The sequence below is a fragment of the Chinchilla lanigera genome, unplaced genomic scaffold (assembly GCF_000276665.1).
Source record: "Chinchilla lanigera isolate Chin_1 unplaced genomic scaffold, ChiLan1.0 scaffold00033, whole genome shotgun sequence".
Lineage (NCBI taxonomy): Eukaryota > Metazoa > Chordata > Mammalia > Rodentia > Chinchillidae > Chinchilla > Chinchilla lanigera.
The window spans coordinates 18,126,282-18,153,916 of record NW_004955434.1 but is presented as its reverse complement, the minus strand read 5'-3'; the positions used below and the strand labels follow the sequence as shown (position 1 = coordinate 18,153,916).

Here is a 27,635-nt window from a genome sequence, read left to right as displayed (position 1 = left end):
TGGAATTACAGTGGTGAACTCCTACCATCTTGTCTAGTGAAACTCTTTAATATCTCTAATGTTTTATTGAAGAATTATTTTCTTAATCTCTTTAATGGTTTGAGGAATCTTTCATTCTTACATCTGGTAATCTGAGCAGTGTAGTTGAGGATAGTGGTATGCAATGTAACAACCAGTGTTGATTTGTGTTAATTTGTCTTGAGACCCTGTATCACTTTGAATGTTCTTGCTTTCATTTGTTTGTTTGTGTTTGTGATACTGGTATGCTACTACTGTTCTATTTTTTGTTTCTTTGTTTCTCATGTACTGCTCTCTTTAAAATTAAAAAAAAAATTTGTCTGCCCCTTTTTTTGAGAATTGTTTTCCCCTATCCTTTGTGAAGTCCTCTCAGGCATCTCTGTGTGTTTGTGTTGAGGTTTGTGAGGAGGGAGGAGAACAGGCAGAGCCTTTGGTAAGTGCCATGATGGTCCAAGCCCAGGTTTATCCCTTAGGCAACAGTTGTTTAGTAAGTAGCATCTTTATGCCGAGCTTGGGTCATTTTTCTTGGTACATAGTAAGACAGCCTTCCCTGCCGGAGACAGAGTCACCAAGTAAATAGGGAAGATAACTAGAGGTTATGGTATGTATTAAGTGAAATAAATCAGATGACAGAAACTAGGAATAGACCTCAGGGGGATCAGAGGTGTACCCTGAGGAAGTGCGTTCTGAGCTGGGAATGGAAGGGTGAGGAGTCAGCCCTGGGAAGGGCTGGGTGGGGAGTATTCTGAGAGAAGACTATCCTGCTGAGAGGTGTGGGAGAAGTGAGCCATGTTCCAGGAACAGAAAGAGGGACTGGCTGACATTGTGGCTGACTTGAAGTGACAGGCGGCAGGTGGGTAGAGCCTTGATCAGAGGCCACAGGCTTTTGAGGGCCCTGAGTATTGTGGCAGGTGTAACATACGGGGCGGGGGAGAGCAGGAGACCCGCAGAGACCAGCAGGCTTGTGTAAAGGCAACGTGGCATCGACTTTATTGGCCTGGGTGCAGGCAGGCGGAGAGTGATGAGGCTGCCTGCAGGAAACAGAGAAGTGGGCCCCCTTTATAGGATGGAAAGAAGGCAGGGGACATTAGCGGGGAGGATTTTAATAAACATCTATGCTCAAAGTTTCCTGGCTGTCTTGCACCTCAGTCGGTGAAGTCCTTGAAGCATCTGGTGTAAATTTTCAGGTCTCTCCAGATGTCCCCAGATGTTCTGGGACCCGCAAACTTCCTTGTCCTGTCTTACCTCCTTCACATCCTGTGCTTGCCGACTGAGTTCCCTGCAGAGGGTAGTACCCCTGCTGGCAAGCACGGTGGGTCTGGGAGAGTCAGGTCCACTGGAGCCTTACAGAAAGGAATTCGGTTTACTCTCAGTGTAGTGCAAAGCTCTTAAAGAGGTCGAGAGCAGAGGACTGGGATGTACTTATCAAGAGGAAGAAGACCATGGCTGTCATGTACAGAACTGAGTCAAGGTGTCAGGAATGGGAGGAGGGAGCTGGGCATAGAGGAGTGCACCTGTAGTCCCAGCTCAGGAAGCTCAGGCAGGGGATTGCTGTGGGTTTGAGGCCAGGCTGAGCTAGGTAGTGAGACCCTGCCTCAAAAAACAAAGAAACACGTATAAAAAGCTTGGTGTGGTGGCACGTGCTTGTAATCAAGGCTGAGACCAGAGGGTTCCAGGCTAGCCTGGACTATGTAGAAGAACCCTGTCTCAAAAAAAAAACAAAAAACAAAAGAAAAGTTATTGGAGTTGTACCTGGTGGCTTGGTCTGTGATAATAGTGGGAGGGGTATAGCGAGAATGGTTTGAGGATAGGCTGGGTTCTGGGGCATCGCACACACTTGGATGAGGAGCTTGGGTTTGATTCTGCAGCTCTGAAGGAGCTGTGCTATTACATGGGAGTTTTGAGGGGGGATACGTGTGTTTGTGTGTGTCAGTGTGTATGAGCATGGGATGCATGTGTGGATTTGTGAGTGTGTGCGAATTCATGTGCGTGTTTGGGTTTGTCTCCTGTGGTAGCCTTTGAACAAGCTAGTGGCAGGTTGCCCGTGTTCAGCCAAGGGGAAGGTTGGCGGCAGAAAGACTCGCTCGTAGGGTAGTGCAGTTAGTGTGAAGTGCAGACCCAGAGGATGCTAGCTGGTGAGTGCTGCAGAAAGGAAAGACAAAATGTGGTGTATCTTGTTTTTTATTCATTATATTCTGTGTCTGGGATGAGTGGGACTGGAGACGAAAGCATAACTCTCAGTTATAAAATAGCCAACTCACAGCTATCTTACAGCAAAAGTTAAAATCAGTTAATGGCCTATGACTATGTTGGTGCTGCTCGTCACATAGCTAGCCTGCTAAATGCAGTCAGCTTTGACTGTGTCCAGCTGCTTCCCCTTGGTAATGCCTGGGCCAGCTTGACTGTGTCGTTTGTGTTTTTCCTTAGTTAGAAGAATATATGTTGTTTCCAACTTGCTTCAAGTGCTTCATGTCTAGGACAGACCAGCCCAGTCCAGATGCATTTAACTCTACTCGCTCTGCTCACACCCCTCCCCTCCCTCCCAGAATGTTCTTATCTTACAATAAACAATTCCTTTTAAGTAAATCTATTTGCTTGACAACATATAACTCAGGGCATGTAACCAATCATGTAGTAACCTGTCACCAGCCTTGTACTTCCTGCTTGCAAACTATATTTAAACTGAACTCTAAGCTGATTCGTGGTCTAGTGATTTGGACCTGATTCCCACCAGCCTGCCAGTGTAATAAAAGTTGCCTTCTAACTCCTCAGTGCAGTCTTCCAGTTAGTTTGAAATTGTTTTTTCTGCAAGAGAAATAAGCCCACTTTGGTTGAAGGGTATTTTTACCAGTCTTAATGACAATAAAAATAAACCTTACTTAAATTCACACAGATTTCTGGATAGGAATTCTAGTAGTCAGAATTGAGTAATTGTATTATATCCCTTACCCCCTCCCCTATATACAGACTTCTTTTTTACACTTAGAATTCTTGGTTCTTGAGAAACTCATTGTATTTTTTTTTTTTTATTCCCCACCAGGACATTTTTGAAGATGCCTTGGAAACCATTTCAGTGTAAGTAATAATATAGCAAAAAATATGTTGTAGCAAAAATTTGATGGTTCTTGCATATAAAATGTAAATATTTCATTTTTATTTTTAGGGGTAATTCTGACAGTAATAACTGTCAGAATAAAAAGAAGTCAATACTCTGGAATTAGAGTTTGGATATGATTATGCTTAAAAAGAATTCTAACATTCTCAAATACATTTTTTAGTTTATTTCTTGAAACGTTAAGTAAATTAGTTTTCCAACAAATTATTTCACTACTTGTCCATATTTATTTATGTGGCTGGCCTCATAATGTAGATTTTTGCTTTTGATTTGCACTCAATCTTATAAGCACTTACAACATAAGCTTATATAGTTTTTGTAATAATTTTAAATGACATTACATTAGATCAAGTAGAATACCAGTTTACTTGGCCACTGGCCCATTGTGAGACGTTAAGGTTGTTACTGGTTTAATAACTTGAAAATTAAGTAATACCTATTTTCATGTGTGTAGCATTGTCATATTTTTGAATTATTTCTAAAGATTATTACAAATGTAGGATGATTGGATTAGGCTGAATGTGTTTATTATTTTGTACATATCTCAAGTTGCCTTTCTGTATGGCCGCCCTAACAATATAATAGATTGGCTGGCTGAAACAATAGTTTATAATTTCCCAGCATTTTGGAGGCTGGAGGCCTGAGATTCAGGTGCCAGCATGGCTGGGTTCTGATGAGGGCTTTCTTCCTGGCTTATGGATGGTACCTTCTTGCTATGTCTTCATCAGGGATTGAGGGCGAGGCAGAGAGGAGAGGCAAAGGACGACAAACAGAGAGATTCTGTTCTTAAAAGTGTGCTAATCCCAGTTATTGTGGCCCCACTCTCGTGACCTCATCCAAAAGGCCCCATATTGAGGGTTAGGGCTTCAGCAGTGAGTTTATGGGTGGTAGTGAGGACTCACAATTCAGTCCAGGGCACTTTGCAAAGGGTTTCATTAGTTTACCTGGCAACCAGTACTGTGTAAGTGAAATGGTTTAAACTGTAGCATTGCCATCACTGGCATTATTTGAAAAATAGTTCTGCTGATTAAATGATACCTCTTTTAGTATTTTGATGCACCAGCAACTGTTAAGAGCTGGTGTGTTATTTGTAGAGTGTCCCTCAGTTGGGATTTGCCTGTTTTTTAACGTACAAAATAGGCAAATCCTAACTGAGGGATTTTTAGTTTATTTTTAGTTTCCTATCAACTGGATAGGAATTCTAGTAGTCAGAATTGAGTAACTGTATTATATCCCTTACCCCTTCCCCCATATACAGACTTTTCTTTAACTTATAATCATGTGTATAATCATAACATATAATCATACGTTAAAAAACAGGCAAATCCCAACTGAGGGGCACTGGGGTATAGTTCAACCAGTGCCTCCTGGATTCAGTCCCCAGGGGAAGGGAGGGAAGGGGACAAAGAAATGGGGGGAGAGAACCAACAGGTGAATGCACGCATGCACGCCCGCATATACGGCGGGAGCGTGTGCTGTAGCAGAACATCTCACCACGTTGCCAGGAGCCAGGGAAAGGAAGGGGAGTGGGGTCTGCCTACCCGCAGTGGTCTAAGTCCTCTGGGTAGGCGCTATCTCCTGGAGCAGTGAGGGCAAGCCTTTTAGAGCTTTCTGCGATACAGCCCGTGTGTGCCGCAGTCCACCACATTGTCCTAGAGGTTCCTCCGCCTCCTAAAGTTCTCAGTAGTTGCACCCTGGAGGCCAGGCGTTAAGCATATGGCTCTTGGGGGCAGTTCAAGATCCAGACTAAAGCATTTGCCCTTTCTGGAGATGATCTTGCTCTTTCAGGTTTGTGGTGTGCATTATTTCCTAATGTTTTTTAAAATGGTCTCTGAAATACTTGCGTGTTTCCCTTGTAATGCCGTGGAAATGTCCCCAGTAGAGAGTTCTCCTACTTTGGTTGTAGCCACACACTGCCGTAGCACTTGATGTAACAGAGCCCGAGGCAGAGGGGCGCCAGGTTAGCTGTGACCGCCCATGCTCTAACCTAGCTCTTCCCTTCCAGGAGCGCCGTCCCCCTGGCCTTTACGGTGGTTTCATCTGATTCGAATCAACTTTGCTTTTCAATCTCTTGCGTAATCCTATAACATAGAGTTCTGGGACACATTGTGAGGGGTGGTTTTAGAAGCCAGTTTGTGGATAATGGTAAAGCCTGGCAGTGAAGAGTGAAGTAAATATTACACACAACCGTAGCACTCCAAAGTACAACACTGTGGCTTCTCTTTTTGTGACATGGCTACTTGAGCTCTAGTCCCAGCCTGCCGTGTACTAGCTGAGAGGCCTGGAGCAGCTTCTGTGAGCCTTAGTTTCCTCAGCTTGTCATAGATTTATTGGGAAGATTACATACAATTTCATTTAAATTTGACAGTGGCGGGAGGTGACAAGATAAAAAAGAATCAGATGTGCTGTGCACACGGACCACCTCCCCACGAGGACTGTGAGCACCGTCCCGCACCCGTGCTCAGGAGTTACTGGTTGGTGCCACTCACATCTGGGGGAGGATTTACTTCTGTCTTCAGTAAATCCCTTCAGCGACACCCAGATCTGTGCTGGTCCAAATAAGTAAGAAATAGGCATCTCTTACTCAAACTGACACAATCATTTAACTGTCACGGGAGGTATCAGTAAATGATATTTGGAAAAATATTTAATTAATACTTTTCTTCATACTAGTTCAATTATGATTGACAACTGTAGGCTGAGTGGATTTCATTTTTCTTTGCTGTTTTTTTGGCCCCAACTCTTCCTTCCAGGTCTGAGCAGGGACTTTTCCCCTCCTCCCTACCTTGATTTTTGTAACCAGCTTGACAGTTATTTTATTAGCTCAAAGATGCTATTGATATTATCTTATCACTAAGAAAGGAAGAGGTACAATGGGAAATTTTATGTAAGACTTCGCCTAAGGGAAAGAAAAAGTAAAGCTGCTAGGTGGGAAAGTACATTAAAGAAATGTAGTTGGGCATAGTGGTGTACATACACCTATAATCCCAGTATTTGGGAGGCTGAGGCAGGAGGATCACCATGAGATCAAAGCCAGCCTGAGAGAGAAAGAGAGGGAGGGGGAGGGGGAGAGGGAGAGGGAGGAAGAGAAAGAGGAAGAGGAAGAGAGAGAAGAGAGGAGAGAGAGACTTGCCAGGCATGGTGGTGCACACCTGTAATCCTAACATTCTGGAAGGCTGTGGCAGGACGATCACATGATTGAGCACCCCCTGGACAACCTAGTGATTTAATGAGACCTTGTCTCAAAATAAAATATAAAAAAAGACTAGGGATGTAGCTGAACATGGAGCACCTAGGTTTGATCTCTAGTCCTGTCAGAAACTAAACCAAACCACACCACCCCCAAAGCAAACAAAAACCAAAAACAAACAAAAAAACCACCTTTATTTTAACCTTGGTGTGAGGTATGTGGGAGGAACAAACGTCCTATGCCATTTTTCCCTACTGAAAATCATTTAAAGAGCAGCTCAATTACAATATTAATTTTTATCCCATAACTCTGTTCAGTATATAATTTAGTGAGTTTTATTATATTTTCAGAAGTATATAGCCACCACTGCATTGTATTTATAAAAAAAATTTTTTTTGAGACAAGGTCTCACTGTGTAGTTCAGGCTGGCCTCTAACTCATGGTGATCCTCCTGCCTCAGTTTCCTGAGTGCCGAGATTGCAGGTGTGTGCCACCACGCCTGGCTTAAAATATTTTATAAATCTAAAAAGATAATTGTGCCTTTCTCTGCTGTAACTCCCCTTTCCCCCCTCTAGCAATAGTTAGCACTAATCTAATTTCTGTCCATAGATTTTATCTCTGTCAGCATTTCATATAGATTATGCTCTTGTGTATCTGGCTTTTGAGGTTCATCCATGTTGTAGTGTGTATCAGTATTTTATCTCTTTATGGGTGAATAATAATTATGGATAAATCATTTTGTTCATAAGCTGATGGATATTTGTTTCTAGTTTTTGATTATTATAAGTAAAATAATTGAGTATAGTCTTTGTGTGAATTTAGATCTTCAATTCTCTGATATATGTACCTAGAAGTGGAATTGATGGGTTATTTGGTAAGCCTGTTTATCTTCTTTATTGCTTGAAGAATTTGAATCATAAGCTGGTTTGGGATCGGAATACAAGTTACTGGTGTGGCCCCAACATCTTCAAGTACTGTGGTGATTAAACTTAAGTGTGGCAGCTTGATTGTGTTGGGAGCTGCCTAGGGGTTAGGCAGCGTGGTTCGTGGAGCCTTGACCTTGGGTATTGTGTGTGGTCCCTTACCCTTGCTTCCCTGGCACTGCTCCCTGCTCTGCTTGCTGGTGGCATGATGTTCCTACCGTGGAGGCCCTGACCGTGGACCGGGTCTCCTGAAACTCTGACCCACATTGAACTTCTCCTTCTCGCCAGGTGTAGTGGCGCAGTAGGATGCTCAAACATGAGGGCTGCAAGTTTGAGCACAGCCCCGGGCAGTTTAGTCATCACTGAGATCATGTCTTGCAAACAAACAAATAATGCAGCTCAGTGGGAAGGCTCTGGGTTTAATCCCCAGTACCACAAAAACAGAACACAACAAAACAAAATCCCCTCTCCTCCTTTAAATTGCAGTTTTGATTACTCGTAGATAATTTAATTTTAAGTGGATCAGGTTGGTGATGCTCTCAGGTAACTGTCAGAAACAAATGTAGATCTTTTCCCTAAGAACTGAATTTTAAGGGGCCAGGGATATAGCTTAGTGGCACAGATGCCTGCCTGGCAAGCACAAGGTCCTGAGTTTGCTTTCCAGTACCAACAACAACAAAAAAGAACTGAATTTTGCTCATGGCAAGTCAAAGTTGCTGTCAGTAGTTGTAAGATGCACCTTTCAGGGATGTTCCATGTTGAAAAATGTGTATCAGAGTGAATGATATAAAGTGAATAAATAAATAACCTATAGTGAATCACATCCGCAGTGCCTTTTCCTTGTATTTATTACACTTGGATTGGTTCTTTGTGTCTTTTCTTTTGTATGAGGTCTGCTGTTGTGTTTACACTTTCCCAAGTTCATTATATGAAGCTGTTGGGGGAGGGAGTGTGTGTGTATACCCTTTAAGTGAAAATAGCAGTCCTTTAAATGCTTCCTTTCACTGCAAGGAGTGCCAGGATTTCATAGCTCCAAAAAAAGCTTTTTTGGTCTTAGTGGGGAGGCCCAGTAGAGTAGGAAGACGTGGTCATGGTCAGCGTGTTTGTAGTGCCAAGTGAATGACTTGTGAACCCCATGCACAGGGCCCTTGCCGTTGGCGGTTGCCTTTCAAACTCAGGAGCCTCTCTGACGCCCTCAGCCCAGGCTGGTAAGGCCCAGGTTGTATCTGAAAGCCAGAGGGTTCTGCTCTTTTTCTCCTTTCCTCTGTGGACAATTTCCTCCATTGACAAAGATACTGCTCCGTGTGTCTCTGTTCTTGGGGATCTTTCATTAGTTGTAACAGGAAGTAGAGCCAAGTGTTGCTTGAAGTCATCCACTTGTGTGTCACAACACCTTAATTTATGGTTCCGGACTGGACTCTTAGTCCCCACCTTCTTCTGCTGTCCACAACCTTTTTCTCCCCTAGTCTTCTCTTCCTCTGAATTTCTCCACCCACAGTCCGCCACTGGCTCGGAGTAGATACTGGCAGACGTCTTTATCCTTTCCCTTTAACTTCCACAGTGCCAAGCCCAATGATCTCTGCCCTCAGACATGTTTCACATCTGTTGGTTTCCTCTCTGACTCCACTCTCTTACATTAGCTTTAAATTACTATCAGGTTTTTTTCTGGACTACTTTAGGAGCTGGCTAATACGTTTTTCTATTTCCTTTGTTCCCTGTCCCTCTGTCTTTCCAACTCATTCTCTACACAGCAGTTACAATGATTTTGTTCTTAAAAAGCTTTAGGGCCGGGGAGGTAGCTCAGTGGCACAAGCACCTGTCTGGCAAGTGCAAGTTCCTGAGTTTGATTTCTGGTACCAAAAAAAAAAGTTTCAGTACAAGCAATTTTGAACATATAAAAAAAGTAAAAAGGATGGCAACTGAACTCTTATGAATGCATCACTCACCTGTAACAGTTGTCTGCTCAAGACCAATGTATTTCATCTGTGATCCATCCCTAGATTATTTATACTCATATCTTAGACTCAGAGCTTAGTTTGAGGCCAGAGAGTTAAGTGTGAGCTAACCTGGGCTACACATTGAGTTTAAGGCCAGTCTGGGTTACATAGTGAGACTGTATCTAAAAAGAAAAGAAACCTCAGGACTACCACCATCACTCTACCACCACCAAAAAACACTATCTCCCCAACTCAAAGATGTTCTTACATAATTATCACTTGACGTCAAGGAAATTAATATTGATATAGAACTGTTTTCCAACCTTTATACCTTTTATGACAGTGTTTCCCTATTTTAGTTCACACATATAAAAGATGAGGTCTCTTTTTAAAAGATGTCACAAGACCGTTTGTTATACCTAGGAAGTAACATTTATCAAATCACCTGTCAGTTCTCAAATTTTCCTCTTTCATAATTTATTTCTTAACAGTACATTGGAACTAGGACAAAGTGATCCTTTTAGAAAATTGGATGATGTCACTGCCTTGTTTAAAATCTGTCCATGAATTTGCATTCTGTAGGATGAAGGTTCCACTACCCCTTATTTCTTAAGGCTTGAGTTGGGCAAGCGTGCCCTCCTGGTCTGGGTAACTCTCACCCCTGCTCCCTGCTCTCCAGCGACAGCGTATTCCTTTGCTGACTGACTGGGCCCCTTGCTGCTCTGCATGGGAGTTTGCAGGTCGCCCCGCCTGGATGGTGCTTCCTCCTCCTCCTTCAAGGCCTTCTTCTAGCTGTCTGCATTTTATTAGCTGATGTTTCTTCCCACTTTCTTAGTGACTATGCAAATTACTGGGCCTTCCCCATTTCTCTGTCTTGGAATCCTGTTTGTTTTTTCACTGTTTCTGTGTTTGTACTTATTACTTGTTTTTGCTCATCTGTTCCTGGGTTCTGAGTTTTGTTGGGGTGAGCCTGGTCTCTTTGCTTATCACGGTGTAGTCTGCACTGAAGCTCCAGGCTTGGCACACAGTAGGTGCTCAATATATATTTGTTAAATTAATGAATTTGTTAAATTAATATACTGTCAGTCCATTTGGGCTGCTATAACAAAATGCCTGAGTAATTTATAAACAACAGATTTCTCATCTTTCAGGGGGTCAGGAAGTCCAAGATGAAGGTACCTGGAGATTTGGTGTCTGATGAGGGTTTGTTTCTCAGAAGTGGTATTTTCTATGTGGACTCACATGGTGGGAGAGGCAAAAGAGGGCAAGTCCTTTTATAAGGGCATTAATACCATTTACAGCAGTATAGCCCTCTCGCCCTGGTCACCTCCCAAATGTCTCACCTCCTACACATCATTTTGGGAGTTAGGTTTCAACACATGAATCCTAAAGGGGCACCGCTACTCAGACTATAGCTTGTACTATTCAGAAAATAGGCAAAGCAGAATGTGAGGTTGTGGAGTAGATTTTTTAAAATTACAGCTGTCGTTGAGCAGTTGGCAGTTCCGCGCACAGTGAAGATGGCTGTGATTGTTCAAAAGTTGAGTGAGGAGCGAGGTCGTCGGGAACGTACGTATCCTTTTGTTAAAAAATGATTTGTGCTGTGTTGATCAATTCAAATACATATATAACTTAGTGATGTCCAGTTCTTTGGGCTAAGTACACATCATTCAAGACTGCTAGTGTCTCCTTTGACAGTTTTCATTTGAAGTTCATGAGTGGTCAGAGTTTTAAGTGACCCAGTGAGCTAACTGTTTTTTGTTAACTTCCTACCATCTTTTCTCTGCCTTTTTCTCCTTCTACCCATTCCCCTTTCATCTACCTCTTGCTAAAAATAGCAACTTAAAAGGACTAATAAAACAACTAAAAGCAGACAGGACTTAGGAATTTTATCTTTTGAAATGTGCCAAACTTCACCACTGATGTCTTTTGAAAATTAATGTATTTCTTAGACTCCCTCTGTTTTTCCTCCTTCCTGTTTTGACTCATTTGTAGAGCAGCATACATAGAACTCAAAGGAATAGTGGTGCTTGGTTTTGGTACCTTCCTATCTAATGTATGGTTCAGTATCATGTGCTATATGTGTTTAATAAATGGCCTGAAGATGTAATCATTATTGACAAATTGGAAGGACTCTGTGGTTCTTTAAAACTGAAGAGCTATTTGGGGATTTATATGTAACTTTTTCTTATTGACATAATTTCTATGTTTTTTATTTTTATTGTCCAAAATTAAAGTATTCAAGTCAGCCAGGAGTCTCTTTTATTACCTGTAAGCAGAATGTACAACTAGAGCTAAAAATGTTACAGCTGTTTGTAACTGTGATGAGGCACCCTGTTCAGAGAGGCGTGAGCATAGTTTTGGTTACCTCTATAGGCAGTGAAGTTGTAAGGTTTTGGTTTCTATTTATTTTGGCCATTAAGAAACTTTTCTGCCAGGGTAACTTGACCTTTCACTAATGCAGTTAAAACAGTGTGTGTACATACAAATTTTGCATAGCAGATTTCTCATTGACTTTAAAAGATTCTTTGCTATTTATAAATTTTGGCCCCAATTTAAAAGAAGTTAAATGCACAAAGTATATTTGCTTTGATTAAAATAATTTTGTATTGATATGGCAAGGATGTTCAACAGGAAAGGCACTCAAAAGAAAACCAAAAAGGCAGGAATGAACAAAGCTTTATTAAGCCGGCTGACAGACAGTCTCTAACCAGGAGCCAGACAAAATGTCTGCCCTGATCTGGGTCTCACCTTCATTTTAAGTACATTTTAGGTTTCCATTGTAACTATTACCTCATTTTTGGGAATCTTATAAGAATGTCACAAAAATATCACAAAGTTTACTTTTCCCAGAAGGTCAGACAGCCGAATTCCAAATAACCATTGCAATTTAACTTTTAGCCCACTTCTCAGTATGTCCTGTTTGTTCTATTCCCATTTTATGACTCTGTTCTGATGAATTGGTAACTAACCAAGGTGACTGGGGTGAACTACAGCCTAGGTGAACTTTAAGTGACTTCTCTTAATATGGAGTTAAAAACAGAAAATGGAGTCTCTCTTGCCCTATCAGCATGATCACTATAAGAAAATAAGTTCCATGATTGGTTGATTAAAGCATATGTGTTAAAGACAGCATTCTTTTTAGATCAGTGCAATTACATTATTTAGATACATAGCTGGATCCTGACTTGTAGTAGAACTTGGTCACTAAAATAGTGTCAGTTCTTTTTTTTCTGTTTATCTGTGTTGCTTTTTCATACATTGCATACAAATAAAATTTTATTTTGTGACATGTCTTTAACCTGTGAAATATTTTTTTGAAAACATTTTGTAAAACTGCACAGTGCAAAATTAATGTTATGAGTGTATGTTTACACACATGTATGTATACACACATACAACTATTGTGCAGTGTTATATTAAGAAGCATTACTGTTGTAAAATCTTTCCTCCTAAGGTGCAAGACACTTGATATAGTTATTTATATTTTTTGCTTTATTTTGAGACAAGGTCTTGGTATACAGTTTAGGCTGGCCTTGAATTGACCGTGTAGGCTAGGCTGGCCTCAAGCTCACGGTGAATTTACTGCCTCAGCCTCCTGAGTGCTGGGATTACAGGGGTGTGCCACCACTGTATAGCTATTTTGATGTAGCCTTACAGTGACTTCCTAAAATATAAAATGCTTTTAAAAAAGTAAAAAAAAGCTTATTTTAAAATTACAACAAATGAAAGTAAGTGTTATTTATGCTCATTTCTGCATTTCTGAGACTTACCTCATTAACCAGGGAAAAGGACAACACGCTTTGCAGTTTTTCTTCCATTTTTTTTTTCTCAAGGCTGTCTTTTTGGATGTGTAAGATACTCTAGGTTTAACGAACACTTGGTAAGCACATTCTGTACATCAAGTGTGCTAGTGTCTGAAGTTACTTTCTTGTTGCTGGGACGAAATACTCAACACCTACAATTTAAAGGAAGGGAGCTTTATTTTGGCTCAGCAGTTTAGCCCGTGGTCTGCTGGCTCCAGGGCAGAAAGGCATGGCGGAGGGGTCTGGCTGAGGGAAGCTGCTCACGTCACGCTGAGCAGGAGGCAGAGAGAAAAGGAGCAGCCAGGCAGAGAAAGACACCTTGACAGGTCACTCCACAGTGGCCCACAGCTACATTCCCAAGAATGCCCCAGCGTCCAGTCACCCCAACACACGAGACTTTCGGGGCCATTTTAGATCTAAGCCACAGCAGCTGGCTTGGGGCAGACGTGGCAAAGAGCGTGGACGTGGATGACAGTGTCTGGGAAGCCTCTGTTCCCCCCTTTCAGACTTGTTCTTCAGCCAGGCCTGTGTGAGTGGACAGTTTCAGTACTAAAGTAAAAAAATTGAAATTTTGTTGTTGTTTAAATATTAAGGGCAGATTAAGGCAAATGATTCTTTGTTCTTCAGTTAGGCTAGTGTGTTTTAAGCATTTCACCAACTGGCAGAAGGAATTCTTGGCTTCAAACTTGCAGCAGTCCTTCTGCCTCAATCTCCTGACTGCTGGGATCTTAGACATGCACCACAATACCCAATATATTGTCAAACTGTCTTGCAGGATATATTTTACTAATGATCAGAAGAAGCAAGGTTACTTTCACCTTGGGAGATATTTTTTCATAGTTTTATTTTTTAGTTTTTTGAGACAAGGTCTCGCTATGTAGCTCAGGTTTGGTCTTGAGCTCACTGTGTAGCCCAGGCTAGCCTCAAACTTAGATTACAGGCGTGAGCCACCATGCCCAGCTTGTATAGTTTTATTTTTTAAAGAACAGTTTTAGATTTACAGAAAAATTAGAAAGATACTAGAGTGCTCCAATTATGAATATTTTATAATAGTGTGGTATACTTGTTGGAGTTAATAAAGCAGCGTCACTACATTACCGTTAACTGAAGTCCATACTGTTTTCACATTTCCTTACTTTTTACCTAATAACTTTTTTTTTTTTGGTTCCAAGATCTTATGCAGGGTATCCCTGGACATTTGTCAGGTCTCCATAGACTCTCCTCTTGGCCATGTGAGTTTTTAGACTGTCCCCTTTTTTGATCTTGATAGGTTTGAAGAGCACTGGTTGTGCGTTTTGTAGGTTGCTCTCTCGCTGAAGTTTGTCTCGTAACTTTTCATGGTTGGACTGGTGTTTTGTGTGGGATTTGGGAAGGAAGATGTGAGAGTTGAAGTCATTTTCATCATGTCCTATCAGGCACACGTGCTATCACATGACTTATCAGTGTTGCTGTTGTTGACCTGGATCTCAGGGCTGGCATACTGTTCGTCAGGCCTTTCCACTGTAATGCTGCTCCTCTCCCTTCCACATTACAGTCTTTGCAAGGAAGTCACTGTGTGCAACCTCTTAAGGAGTGTGGGGAGTGGTGCTCCCTTTTCTTTAGAGCAGAATATCTATGTAAACTGTTGGGACATTTTTTCCCCTCTTAGACTGTGTTACAGTAGTCTTGTAAAAAATATATGTCAGGTTGTTACATCATTTCAATCAGGGGAGCCTTCGTGAGATTCTGAGCCATTAATTTTAAGGTGGAGATGCTTAGAAACCAGTAGTAACCGGCCACTTTAGGGATATCTGAAATGACGCAGGTAGTTTATCTTGTGTAATTTCTTAGTTATTTACAAAGTAGTTGGATGCTAGACCTAAAACTTCTATTGATATAGGAAAAAATGTCTAAAGATTAGTTTAGAGATTTATATTAATCAAAAGATGAAGGTATGAAGTACACTATGCTGACCATTTTGCAGTTGGGCTTGTTCTTGTCTTTTCCTCCCTTGAGAAGCTCTGGCCTTCAGACACCGGGTTACTTACACAGTGGAACCTCGGTTTACGAACTCCATGATTCTGGTTGCAAACTGAATTGGATGAGAACCAAACCAAGTTTCCCCACAAGGTCACCATTGAACCTAACTTGAATTTGATTCAGGTCCGTCCAATTCAGTTTGCAACCAGTATCTGGGAAGAATTAAGTTCGTGAACCGAGGTCCCCCTGGGGCCCTGATGTGTGTGGTGCTCACGTGTAGTATAGTATCCTTTGCTTTGACTCACATTTGACAAACAGCTGGCCTCCCTACTGGACTGAGAGCCTCAGGGGAGCAGGAACCGTGCTCCCTGCTGTATCCCTGATGCCTGCACGTGGTAGGCACACAGATGAACTGTCCTTGCATGCGCTAACTCTTTAGAGCACCTTCAGAATGTAAGTGGTTAATAATATGCCACATATCTGGGCATGTAATCTTAAATCTTTGTGAAAATGGTAATATATACTACAGGTAGAACAATAGTATTAAAGAAAAAATACATGGAGTTGTCATAGCTCTTTAGTTTTCAGGTCTGCTCACAAGATAGGGTACGTTGTATGTATCAGGCCCCTCATATGATATGCATTGAAGAGGACTAAAAGTAAATTTTTACAACATCCCGGGGGCTGGGGATTTAGCTCAGCGGCACAGCGCCTGCCCGGCAAGCACAAGGTCATGAGTTTGATTCCCGGTACTGGAAAAAAACCAAAAACCAAAAAAAAAATATATATATATATATTAATAATTGGGGGTGAGGATATAGCTCAGTGGCATAAGCGCCTGCCTGGCAAGTGCAAGGTCATGAGTTCAGTCCCTGGTACTGCCAAAAAAAAAAACAAAGCCAAAATCCCAACCATGATTATCTGTAGGTTATGTGATTATGACAGATTTTCATTATATTCTTTGTTTTCTAGTTCATTTCAAGGAGTTTATTACTTATAGTCTGGACCTATCAGTAACACCTACCTGATGTTACTTTCTCCTTTTCAGTTTTTACTTTTTAGTAAATTAGTGCATATGTGCAGTACTTAGCGAGCACATGCTTGTGGGGAGTCGGGGCGTACTGTGCACAGCACATCTTAATTCTTTTCTCCCCTCCTTTGGCCCTCCCTCCATTTCTTGGCCCCCTCCCATTTGCAAAAGATCTTCTCTATTTTCTTTTCTCCATCTTTTATTTTGATCTTCACCTATATTTTGGGTTTTTCATAGAAGAGAAATCATGCAATGTTTAAGCTTGTGTGTCTGATTTATTTTAACATCGTGGTTTCAAGGTGCATCTGTTTTCCTACAACTGAATCAAGCCTGTTCTTCTTTATGGCAGATTAATACCCCATTGTGTATAAACTCCACATTTTCATTATCTGTTCATCTGTTGATGGACATATAGACCACTTGCAAGACTTAGCTGCACTGCTATTAACATGGGTCTGCATGTGTCACTGTAATGTGATGTCTTTAACTTTTCTGGGAAAATGCGCAGAAGGGGTATTTGCCATGAATGGAAGTTTTAGTTTTTTGAGGCTTCTCCATACTGATCTCCACAGTGTCTGAACTGGTTTACGTTCCCACCAACAGCGTAGAAGGGCCCCTTTGCCCTGCAGGCTCACCAGCATTTACTTCGATTTTTTGATGTTGCCGTTCTTTCTGGATGGAACCTCAGTGTTGTTTCAACTTGCATTTCTGTAATGGCCAGAGACGCTGAACATTTCTTCATGTATTTGTTGGCCATTGGCCATTTGTAATTCTTCTGAGAAATGTTGATTCCAGTTGCCCATTTTTTGGTTGGGTTTTTTATTTTGGGGGGGTCTAATATTTTTGAATTCATATTGTATATTCTAGGTGTCAGTCCTCTCTGAGGATTAGCTAGCAAAATTTTTCCCCCAATCTGTAGGCAGTGAGCCCCATAAGAAAAATGTTTCACTTCTAGGGCAAGAGTCACTGACTGTCACTGACTGTCTCATTTGGCAGGAGAGCTTTTAGCTATTCAGAGAAGAAAAGCATAGCTGAACTTCACAATTATGCTGTTAGGCTTTTTGAAGTCTTCTCTAAGTCTATTTCTTTTCTTTTTTTTTTTTAAGTTTCATCAAAACCACTTCAAATAATATTTATCAAATGTTAATTCAAAAGTGCCATTTCCAAGTACAGTGGTATGACTGTCATGTCTTACGTGTTTTTAATTCACTAATATAACTTTTGTGCAGTTAACCTATTAGACTAGAAACTGAACAAATTGATTTTCCCTTAATTGTTTTTTAAAGTCTGGTATATAAAAATCTAAGTCTAACTTGGGAATAACAGCTTGTTCTTGCATTTTCCTTGAAACAAAAAAGTAATTCTTCTCTTTAATTGTCCCTCTTTAGGTGGGAGATCCGTCCCTAGATTAGGTGAAAAATCTTTATATTCTGTACTTCTTATAAATCCAGACCATTTGTATTTTTCTTGCCTGTTTCTCAGGGATAATTAAACAGTGATGGATTAGAACCAGGCTGCAGCAGCAATCGGGGAGGAGATCTCCCGGCATCCCTTCCTGCAGAAGCATCCGCTACAGCAGTGAGTGTAGTGTAGCTGTCGTTTTAACTGACATGTCTTAAATTCTGCTCTGCAAAGCTCGGGCGTGCTGGCGGCCGCCTCGGAGGCAACTTCTTTGCTTGTGTCTGGTACTTGAGAGTCTCCTTGGAGACTCGGGAATAAAACAGAAGTTGAATCTTTTCGTTGGCTCCCGTATTGAGGATTGTCTCTTCTTTTTGTCGGATTTTAAAAAAATCTGGTAGAAGAGAGAGAAAGACATCTTCATAGTAGAGCTGTGTTCATTTTTCCAAAGTTACAGCTGCTCTGAATCTGTGAGTATGTGGTGTTTATTCAGCAGTTCCCGGGGGGCATGATTACAAGGTTCTTTTTAAATCTGTGAGGATTTAAGGAAACCTATATAAAAATTTTAAACCAGAGTTAAATGTCACAGGGGCACCCGCAGGTTTTGTTAGATGACGTCTTCGTTAAAGCTTCTGTCAAGCTTGCTAGGATTTCCCCTTCCCCCTCCCCTTTATAACTTTGCAAGGCTGAGCGCTGTAATTGGAGAAAACAGCCCTCTTGGTGCTGCAGAGCGTCTGGTCTTGTGGGTGCCATGGCTGGTTTATTGTTGCTGCAAGGTGCACGTTGGGGCCGCCGAGACTCCCGCTGCAGAACAATAGCAGGGTGAGGATGTTTGACTCTGTGGTTATCTCCTGTCCTCTGCCGGCTTCTTTGTGGTATTTTGTTCTGTTAGGATAATTGAAATCTCAGTGATTAGTAACGGGGCATGCCGTCATAAATAGCTTGTGCTGACCATCCTGGATATCCACCTCTGACCAGAAGGTGTGGGCTTCAGCCGGTCTCTTTGTGGCCAGTTGCAGTAAGGGCAAGCTCCCGCAAAGCGACCTTTGTGTGGCCACCCTTTCCAATTGTGCGTTTTTTGTTTTTTTTTGTGTGTGACGCAGACGCTGAAGTCTGAACATCTGTCCTTAGTCATCATGTCCCACTTTCAGCCTTTGGAATTCACCGGCAGCTGCAGCTGTACCCTTGCCGAGTTAGGAGTAAATGAATTTTGGGCATTTTGTACAGAGAGGGGCTGATTTTTTATTCCAGCATAACCTTCATATGTTCTTGTCTTTGTTAAAAGAGAGTCATATTATTTTAGTGAACTGGTCTCATTGCTGTATCTTACAGCCCCACGAAAGTGATTTTTAAAAAGTTGGTATGTTCAGTGGTTAGTAATCAAAACATTTCTAAATATGAAACAGTCATCTTCGGAGATGCAGAATATGTTTGACTTAGGCTGACGTATTATATGAGCTTTTGGGGTGGATTTTGATTAACTTCTTGCAGCATAAAATAAAGGCAGGTTTTTTTTTTAAAGATTTTTTTTTTACCACCCAGGGATCAAACATCTGTTGTTTTTATTTTTAAGCATTTTGTCAGACCTAAATGCAGCTACTTTGAGTTTGATTAAGAAGGCTGCTACAATTAGGAAATTCTGCCTTACTGAGACTTGCAAAGAACTTCTGTTCATTCAGGTATTATTCATTCATTGATTCATTCAGTGAATGTTTACATTTGTTTTAAAGCTTTTACCAAGCTTGGAGGATGTGATGCTGAACAAAATGTATTTGGTCTTATGGAGCATGTGTTTTTAGCAGGTAAGGGGAGCATTTAAAAGCTACTGAATGATTTCATTACAACTGTGGTAATTTTTTCAGCTGTAGAAGTACAGGTACTTTGTGACCCTACACAGGACACTTAAGCACTTGCGGCTGATTCTGTCCCTGAATCTGAAGCCACAGATTCTTTGGACCTTTGAGCTGGTATGACAGGTCAGGAATAATTTCATGAGTTCAAAAAGCATGTGATAGGCACTTTAAGCGCTGGATCTAGATTAGTAAATAAGAAATGATCCCCGCTTTGGAGGAGCTCATAGTCTAGTATGAGAGGAAGGGAAGTTGGTTATGTTAATAAATTCTGTCATTTTTCCAACTTAGAGGTGAAGAAATGAACTAGACTTATTTTCAGATGTTTTCTGTGCCAGGTCAAGTACTTGTGGTTAATCTGAATTTTTTTTAAATATTACTGGCTTGTTACTGTGGATTTAGAGGTGAAGGAAATGAGTAGCACAAAGGTTAAATCCTACGCTCAAGGTCATTCCGAGTGCCGACCATAATTCTGTCGTGATGAAAGGTGACAAACCAGTGTTCCTTGAAGCTGTTGTATCATGTCCCTTCATCGAAAAGTTGACTTGGGGCAGCACCCTCCTTTTTTCTTTTTTGAGCCACAGTGAACTTCTAGATATTACGCATCATGAAAAATAAAAGTGGTTAGGTTTGTTTTTTTTCCCTTGTGCCCAGAGATCATCCTAACAATTTTCACTTGCTTTCCACTTGTTAACACTACACTTACAGTTAAGTCTTTGGCTCATTTTAGAAAGAGCAGGGCTGCGACTGAAGGGCAGATTATTCTTTAGTGGCAGGCCAGTTAAGGAACACGGAGAAGTACAGCCGACGAAAGGAATGCCAGGGGGATGAATCGAGGGTTTCTTGAATTTTAGGCTCAAGTTGCTGTTCGTCACCATCAGCAGTTCCCCTGAGAGATGGAAGGTAGAGAGTTGCATAGACTCCATCCGCTAGAATTCTTGCATATTTGAGAATTGATGAGGGTAGAGCATAACTTTTCATGAGAGATATTCTCGCAGAAGATTTCCCTTGATCCCCAAAACCATCTGTCCGTTCCATTTCTAAGAGGCTGTTAGAAAGTTCTTCCTTAACAGATAAACTTTGCACAGCCTCTGTCACACTGGTAGCAGGATACAATCATCCGGGTACTTTTACAAAGTAAAGTAGCCTTTCAAATATGTGAAATGCTGACCTGACCTCCCTGTGCACCTTTGCACCTTGAGGCTTAGTTCTGTCACTCTTCCTCATGTGATATAGTCCAGTTTTCTCAGCATTCTGATCCCTTTGTATTTGACTTAAGATAGTTTCTAAATGGTGACAACCAAAACTGAACTCATTGTTCCAAGTATAATGTGGTCAGCTGAAAGTTCTTATGACTCAGTGTACTTTTCCTGTTATACTTCTGTGTAACAAACCAGCACAGAATTTAAGAGGCCTTAAAACAAGAACAATCATTTTTTTGTCTATGAATCTGTAGTCTTGGTAGAGTTGGAAGGGGTAGCATATCGCTGGAATCACCTAGGGGGCTTAGTTGGAGTTGGAGGATCATTTGCATGACAGCTTATTTACCTGGCTGGCCAGTTAATGCAGGTTGTTGGCTAGGAACTTAGCTGTAGCTGTTGGCCAGCCGCTTTATTACCCTCCATGTGATTGCCTGAGATTTCTCATGGCACGGCGTGGTTCTGAGCTTTGGTGTTCCTAGTGACGGGAAGTTGAAGCCACTAGTCGTTGAGATCTTGCCTCCCAGATAGCACATTATTTTAGTGATCAGTAGTAACAAAGAGACCACCTATTCAGGAACCTCCCAGAGCCCATTCTCCACTGGCAGGATGACAGAATTTGTGCCCATCTGTGGTCTATCATGCTTAGCAAATTATGCTATTCCCAGATATGTTACACATTTTGACTCTCACCTAAAACTTGAATGGTACATTTAAACTCTTGCTGAGGTGGGTCTCTTCATTTTGTACTGGGACCATTATTTTATGTTAACTTTCGTTTTTCTGTTGTTTCTCCTGGCATTAGTCTTTTTAAGCTTATTTGAATCTTGACTGTGATGTCTGTCATGAATGGTCTGTCCTTTGTGTCAGTCACATGTATAGTAAGAATATTTACTGTATCCTCACCCAAGACGTGAGGAACATGTTGGACAGGATAGAGCTGTGTGTATTAGAGATGCCTCTCCAAACAAACAGCAAGACATTAGTCAAAATATGGTGCTGGGGATGTAATCAAATAAGAAATGGCTCAGTCGTGCTATTCTGCCATCTTGTCCAGAGAGATTTAGGGGCTTAATTGAGAAAGACCAAGCTGAACACGAGTTTGATGGGAATTTCCTACGTGGTTTACTTTTCTTTTGATATCCTATCAGTCCACAGGTGTAGAACGTCGTTAGTGACCGTTCAAGTATGGTAGGAATGGGTTTCTTTGGTGATCATTTTAGATTAGGGGTTACTGAATAGTTTATTTGAAGTTTTTACAGGTGACTGCATTTTAGAAAACAGAAGTCCCAGGTTTCAATTTCTCTGTGATTTAGGGCTATCGTCATTATCTTCTTAGCTGGTGGGTGGGACAGAATTTGAGCCTTTCTGTGACCCAGCAAACCTAGCAAATCACATTTATTTGCCATTATGCCTCCTTATGATTAGCTTAGGTTTGTTGCTGTTTTGTTTATTAAAAGCAGTAGCGTTTCTGCATAGCAAAACCATCTTACAAGCCTGCTTCATACTGTAGGCTGCATAAAGACTTACATCGACTATGAAAATAGCCACACATTGAAGAGCTAAAGGAGATTGAGCTCTGGGGTTTAGTTACTTAAGTATATATGTGCTTTTCTTTCTGTTTTGTTTCTCCTGTTAGTAGATGTCTGTAGGGACAGCCCTTGAATGTACGGAAGGCGGCTTGTTTGTGGGTGGAGGTCTCTGCGTAATGTATTTTCCGTGATCTGCCTATGTGATGTAAAACGCCACGTGGGAAGACTGGCACAAGGGTGCTAACAGAATCAATGAAAGTGTTATCATTTATCAAACACTGAGCATCCCTGGACTGAGATAATTCCTGCCCTTAGGACGTGCATAAGTCACTCGTCACAGCTAAAAAGAAGGCAGTAGTCAACCTGTGGTGAGTTGTAAGCTGTAGCCCAAGAACCCAGCAAAGAGATGCACCGTCTAGTCTCAAAAACTGACATGAGTAGCCGTAATTTCTGCTTTGCATGGATTATGAGGCAAACGAAAGGAAAAGTTGTTTTTGTTATTTTTAAAAAATTATTATTCTTTGTTTTAGGTTGTCATATTTTAAAAGACAACTTGTGTCATACTGAAAACCTCCATTTGCTCTGTGCCCTGAGAATATTTGGGTCCCGACTTGGAGGAACTTGGTGAAGCTGACAGAATGCTGTTTTGGCAGTCTCTGCCTCAGGACTGGTGGAAGCATGTAGGCGGGGCTGCTGAGTGCAGACATGTCCTGGTCCTTCTAGTGGGACGTCCTGGCACCCAGCACTGCCCCTTCTAATGCCATCGGCACCACTGACGTCCCTCGTGTTTCTGTGATATTTCTATTTAAAAGGTGGTTTTGTAAAACGGACACACTTTTTCCTTCGGAGATCTCTGTGAGGTAGCGAGGCCAGGGATTGCCTGTCCTTTGCTTCTGCTGATGAGAACACTGTGAGGGCATGGTCCCAGTTCACACTGCTTGCAGGGGAGGCGTCCCTGGGATAGAAGCGGAGTTCTGAGCGCCCTCACATGCTCTCCTGAGCCGCACCGCAGTCTTGTGGTGAGGAAAGTCAGGTCGCAGATCAGGTGGGAAGTTTTCTGTGAAAAGTGGGCAAACCTTCCTATAGGTTAGGGATTTGTTCTGCATTTTAAAAAAGATCAGAAAAGAGAACACATCAAAATAAGACAGGAGCCATTTACATCTCTCATCAATCCAACATTTACTCTATTTTCTTATCAATAATGGAAGGAATATGATTTGCTTTGCCTAAAAGATGCTGGCTGTGGCTTCAGGTTTCCTACTTTGCTGATGAGATGCCATGCCTGTGGGCAAGGAGGACCTCTTCCAGGGATAGTTGCTTTTCTTTTTTTATTTTTCTTTTCTTTTATTTATTTTTTGGTCTTTTTGAGACAGGGTCTCGCTATGCAGTTCAGGCTGGCCTTAAGCTCACTTTGTAGCCCAGGCTGGCTTTGAACTCACAGTGATCCTCCTGCCTCAGCCTCCTGAGTGCTGGGATTACAGGCGTGCGCCACCACGCCCGGCTGATAGTTGCTTTTCAAAAGACACAGCAGTCCCTACCTTCAGTTTCTTAGGGAGTAGGGCCTGAAAATGGCTTATATTTTTATATGAAAATGAGGTTTTATTCTTTTCCACTGTTTTTCACTTTGCTGTGGAGTGACCTCAAGAGATGATTATTTAAAAAAAATCCAATTAAGTGAAAATTAGGACAGGCTGTGGCCTTCCTCTTCAAGATATTATGTTTCTGTTAATAAGCTTAAATTGCATCCTTGTTAACGTTCTGTTGTATTAATCAGTTCACTTTTAAATAATTCACAACTTTTCACTAATATGTTGCTAACTCACATGTCTTTTATCCTGCTGTTGTTCAGGTGAACTTTTTGATCCAAATTGAGGAATTTATAATTTATTTTCAGGTATTATCTTTGAGAACAGTGCCTGAATGATTTTGTATGTCTTAAAACCTGACACAGTCTTTGGAATGTGGAGTTCCTGAAATGTTCATGGGCGAAAATTACATTTTCCTTTGCTAGACAGAATCCATCCTCCTAGAGCGTGATCTTTTGAGATTATGGTTCGTTGGTCCGTTCACTGCAGTCTTGCCCAGCTTCATCGTTTTCTTCCGAGGGCTTTATCTTGTTTTTTCTATTGTAATTCCAGTTTCTAATAAAAGTGTGAAACAGGACAGAGTAAAGGGAAGCATCTTTTGATGAGTTTAACAGTTCTGAGTCCACCCATACATAGCAGTCCTTCCTCACGTGTGGCTTCAGCTGCTGCAGTCAGACATGGTCTGAAAATACTATAGTCCACTGAAGAACCAGGAAACTTTGGAGGGAGGGAGAGTGAGAGGGGACTCATTCATATAATTTTTATTACAATATATTGTTAAAATTTTTTTTCCAGTACTGAGGATTGAACTTAGGGCCTTTGCATGGAGCCAGTCCCTAGCTGATTTTTATTTTTTTATTTTAAGACAGGATCTTGGTAAGTCACTCAGTTGCCTAGGCAGAGCTTGAATTTGGAATCTTCCTGCCTCAGTCTCCCAGAGTGCTGGGATTATGGGTATATGCTATCATGCCAAGCTATAATTTTTTATTTTATTCATAGTTATTGTTGATGTGTTAGTGTCCCTAACTGGTACATGAAGCTTTATTGTAGGTGTGTACGGGGAATACATAGTATATATATTTTACTGTGCTGAATTTATAAATTAAACTTCATTGTAAGCATGTACAGGGAACACACAGTATATTCCTATAGGGATCAGTATTATCTGTGGTTTCAGGCATTGGCTAGGGGTCTTAGAGTATCCCCATGGATAAGGAGTGACTGGATTTGAATGAACCAGTCTTTCCCCTTCTTTATATAGGGCTAAGGCGACACTGACAGATGCGTGGCTGACATTCACACTGGCTCATGTACTGCATTTTTCTGATCTGCAAAGATGGAGGCTGATTTCAGAGGAAAAAGTTGGATTTACATTCTGTTGGGTTTGATAGCATTTGGTGCCAGGCCGGGTACAGTGAGGTGTCCTTTGGGGCCTCGCTGTTGAAGTCGGGGCTGCTCTTCCTTTCTCACTGTTGGCAGGGGCACCTCTTGCCTTCTGCCGACTGCTGGCTGGGGCGTGGGTACCTGGAGCACGTTCTCCGCTCAGAGGGTGCTGTCCCACTGGTGGGCTTTCGAAACGTAGAAGCGGTGGCTCCTGGAGCAGGTCAGCTGGCTGTCTGCGCTCAGGTCTGTTCCCCGCTAAGGAGAAATCATGAGAATATTCTGAGAACATTAGGTATATTTTTATTAATTTTTGAAACTAACTTTCTTTTTTTTGTTTTTCAAATGAGCTAACATTTAAACCTATGTATAGAAATCAGGCCTTTGTGGGTTTTTTTTTTTTTTTTTGAGATGAAATCTGAATTGGTTTTGCTGATTTTGCTTTAATTAAAAGTATGAACAAAGAGAGCTGTGAACTTTTTATTTGAAAGTAGTTCTACTTAGTGATTAAAGATTAGAACAGGGAAATAATAATAAGATGGGTAGCCAAATAAAATGGAGAAATATGAATAGTCATTTCTCTAAAAAGATAACACACAGCTGGTAAGTACGTAAAAGGATTCTCACCATACTTAGTCTTGAGACAAAGATGAGTCAAAACCACAATGAGATACCACCATACCCACTAAAATGAACAATAAAAGGTAGTCACCAAGCTGCGAAGAAATTGGAACTCTCATACATAATTGGTGGGAATGTAAAACCACATAACCACTTTGGAGTACAGTCTGTCAGTTCTCTAAACCGTCAAGTGTAGAGTTCCTTATGACGTAGCAGTTCTATGCTCAGATGAGAACTTGCCACATGTGTGTCAGTAGAAACATTATTCATAGTGTCCAAAATTAGAAATAATCCATATACCATCAACAGATGAAATGATAAACACGATGTAGTATAGCTAAACAATGGAATATTATCTAGGAAAAAAGGAATGAAGTATTGTTACATCCTGTAGCGTGGGTGAATCTTGAACACATGTTAAGTAAAAAAAAGCCAGTTGGGAAAGACCACATACTGTGATTCCATTGACATGAAATGTCTAGAAGAAGCAAATTTATTGATACAGAAAGTAGACTGGCCTTGTTGGAGAACTAGAGGTAATAGGAAAGTAGAGAGTCACTGCTAATGGGTGGGTACACTTAGGTGACAGAATGTTGTAAAATTGCACTGTAGTCACAGGTGCATGCCTCTGTGAATACATTAAAGACCATTGTGTGCTTTAAATGTGACTTCTACCACAAAGCCATTTAAAAACTTAGAAGAAATTAGAGCTGCATAAACAAAGCAAAATAAGGGTGTATTTTCCATTGCACTAATGTCTTTAATTGAAATATGATATTTTTTAAAGCCTCTTGCAGCCAAATAACAATATATTTTTTTGTTAGTTAAAAATACCTTTCCTCCATTATGTGAGCGTAACATCTAAGTTATATTTGGGAATGGAACAAACAAATGTTTTTTTCAGCTGTATTTTCTAGTAAATGTGGTTATGTTGGTGGTACAGACTGTAAAACTGGAGCAAGCTGGGTGTGGTGGTGCCAGCTTGTAATTCCAGGCTGAGGCAGGAGGGTTGCCTTGAGTTCCATGCCACATGTGAGGTCAAGGCCAGCCTGAACAACCTAGTGAGATCCTGTCTCAAAAAACCAAAACCAAAAAACCAGAAAAACTAAAAATCAACAACAAAAAAAGGAGAAATATAAAAGTATACCTTGGCTCTTTTAATTAAAGCATACATGCACATCATTGCAGTATACATATACTTAAAAAGCTTTTACTGAAGGAAATAAGGAAGAATTGCATAAATGTGTGTTATATTAGTCAGGTTTGTGTAGCTTTAACAAAATACCTGAGGCAGCTAACTTACTGAGAAAAAAGTTTAGTCTTGGAGGTCGAGGCAGCAGGACACAAGTTTGAGCCTATTCCAGGTTCCTTAGGGGTTTAATGAGGCCTGGTCTTTAAAAAAAGGCTGGGGATATATGTCACTGTGGAAGCCGTAGGTTCAATCCATGATACCGTCAAACAAAACAGAGACAGTATACAGTATTGCACTGCAAAAATGGAAAAACAGAAAGAACAGCAAAAGCCAGAAACAATGGTGTGCAGAGCGAAAGAAAAGGGGTGTTTCCTTAGCTCACAGTTTTGTAGTTTTCAGAGTCCAAGATGGGTGACCCCGTGGGTTTGCGCCCTGGCGAAGCTGGCAGATGGACTGCACATCTTGTTGGGAGCTCACGTGGAGTCAGGCAGCACGTACTGAGCAGGAGCAGGGAGGGGTGGGAAGGCCAGGCCAGCTCCTTCGCTAACAGTGCTTTTCTGAGGTATTGGGTTACCGGGTTGCAGCTGAGCAGCCTCACACCCGGTGCAGGCTTCCCACGAGGCCCTGCTTCCCACGAGGCCCGCTTCCCACGAGGCCCTGCTTCCCACGAGGCCCGCTTCCCACGAGGCCCTGCTTCCCACGAGGCCCTGCTTCCCACGAGGCCCGCTTCCCAGAGCTTCTAGCAGCTCCCAGTACGACTCAGTCGGCGTTCAAACTGTGGCGATGTACGTGGACGCAAAGATTTCCTTAATACTGTGATGAAACCACAGTCAGAACCCTAACAGCACTTTTCCTTTTTTAATTTTAAAGAGAATAAAAAAAAGAGCAATAAAAAGATA

General features: G+C 41.4%; 1 protein-coding gene across 1 annotated transcript in view; it reads left to right on the top strand.

Moving 5' to 3' along the window:
- Positions 1-3,058: 3,058 nt before the first annotated feature.
- Ttc39b (tetratricopeptide repeat domain 39B) overlaps positions 3,059-27,635 on the top strand; it is a gene marked incomplete at its 5' end in the record, with an annotated part of 87,339 nt that continues 62,762 nt past the window's right edge. The window contains 1 exon segment of the mRNA XM_005388704.2: positions 3,059-3,093. Within this exon segment, the coding sequence (XP_005388761.2) occupies positions 3,059-3,093 (35 nt within the window).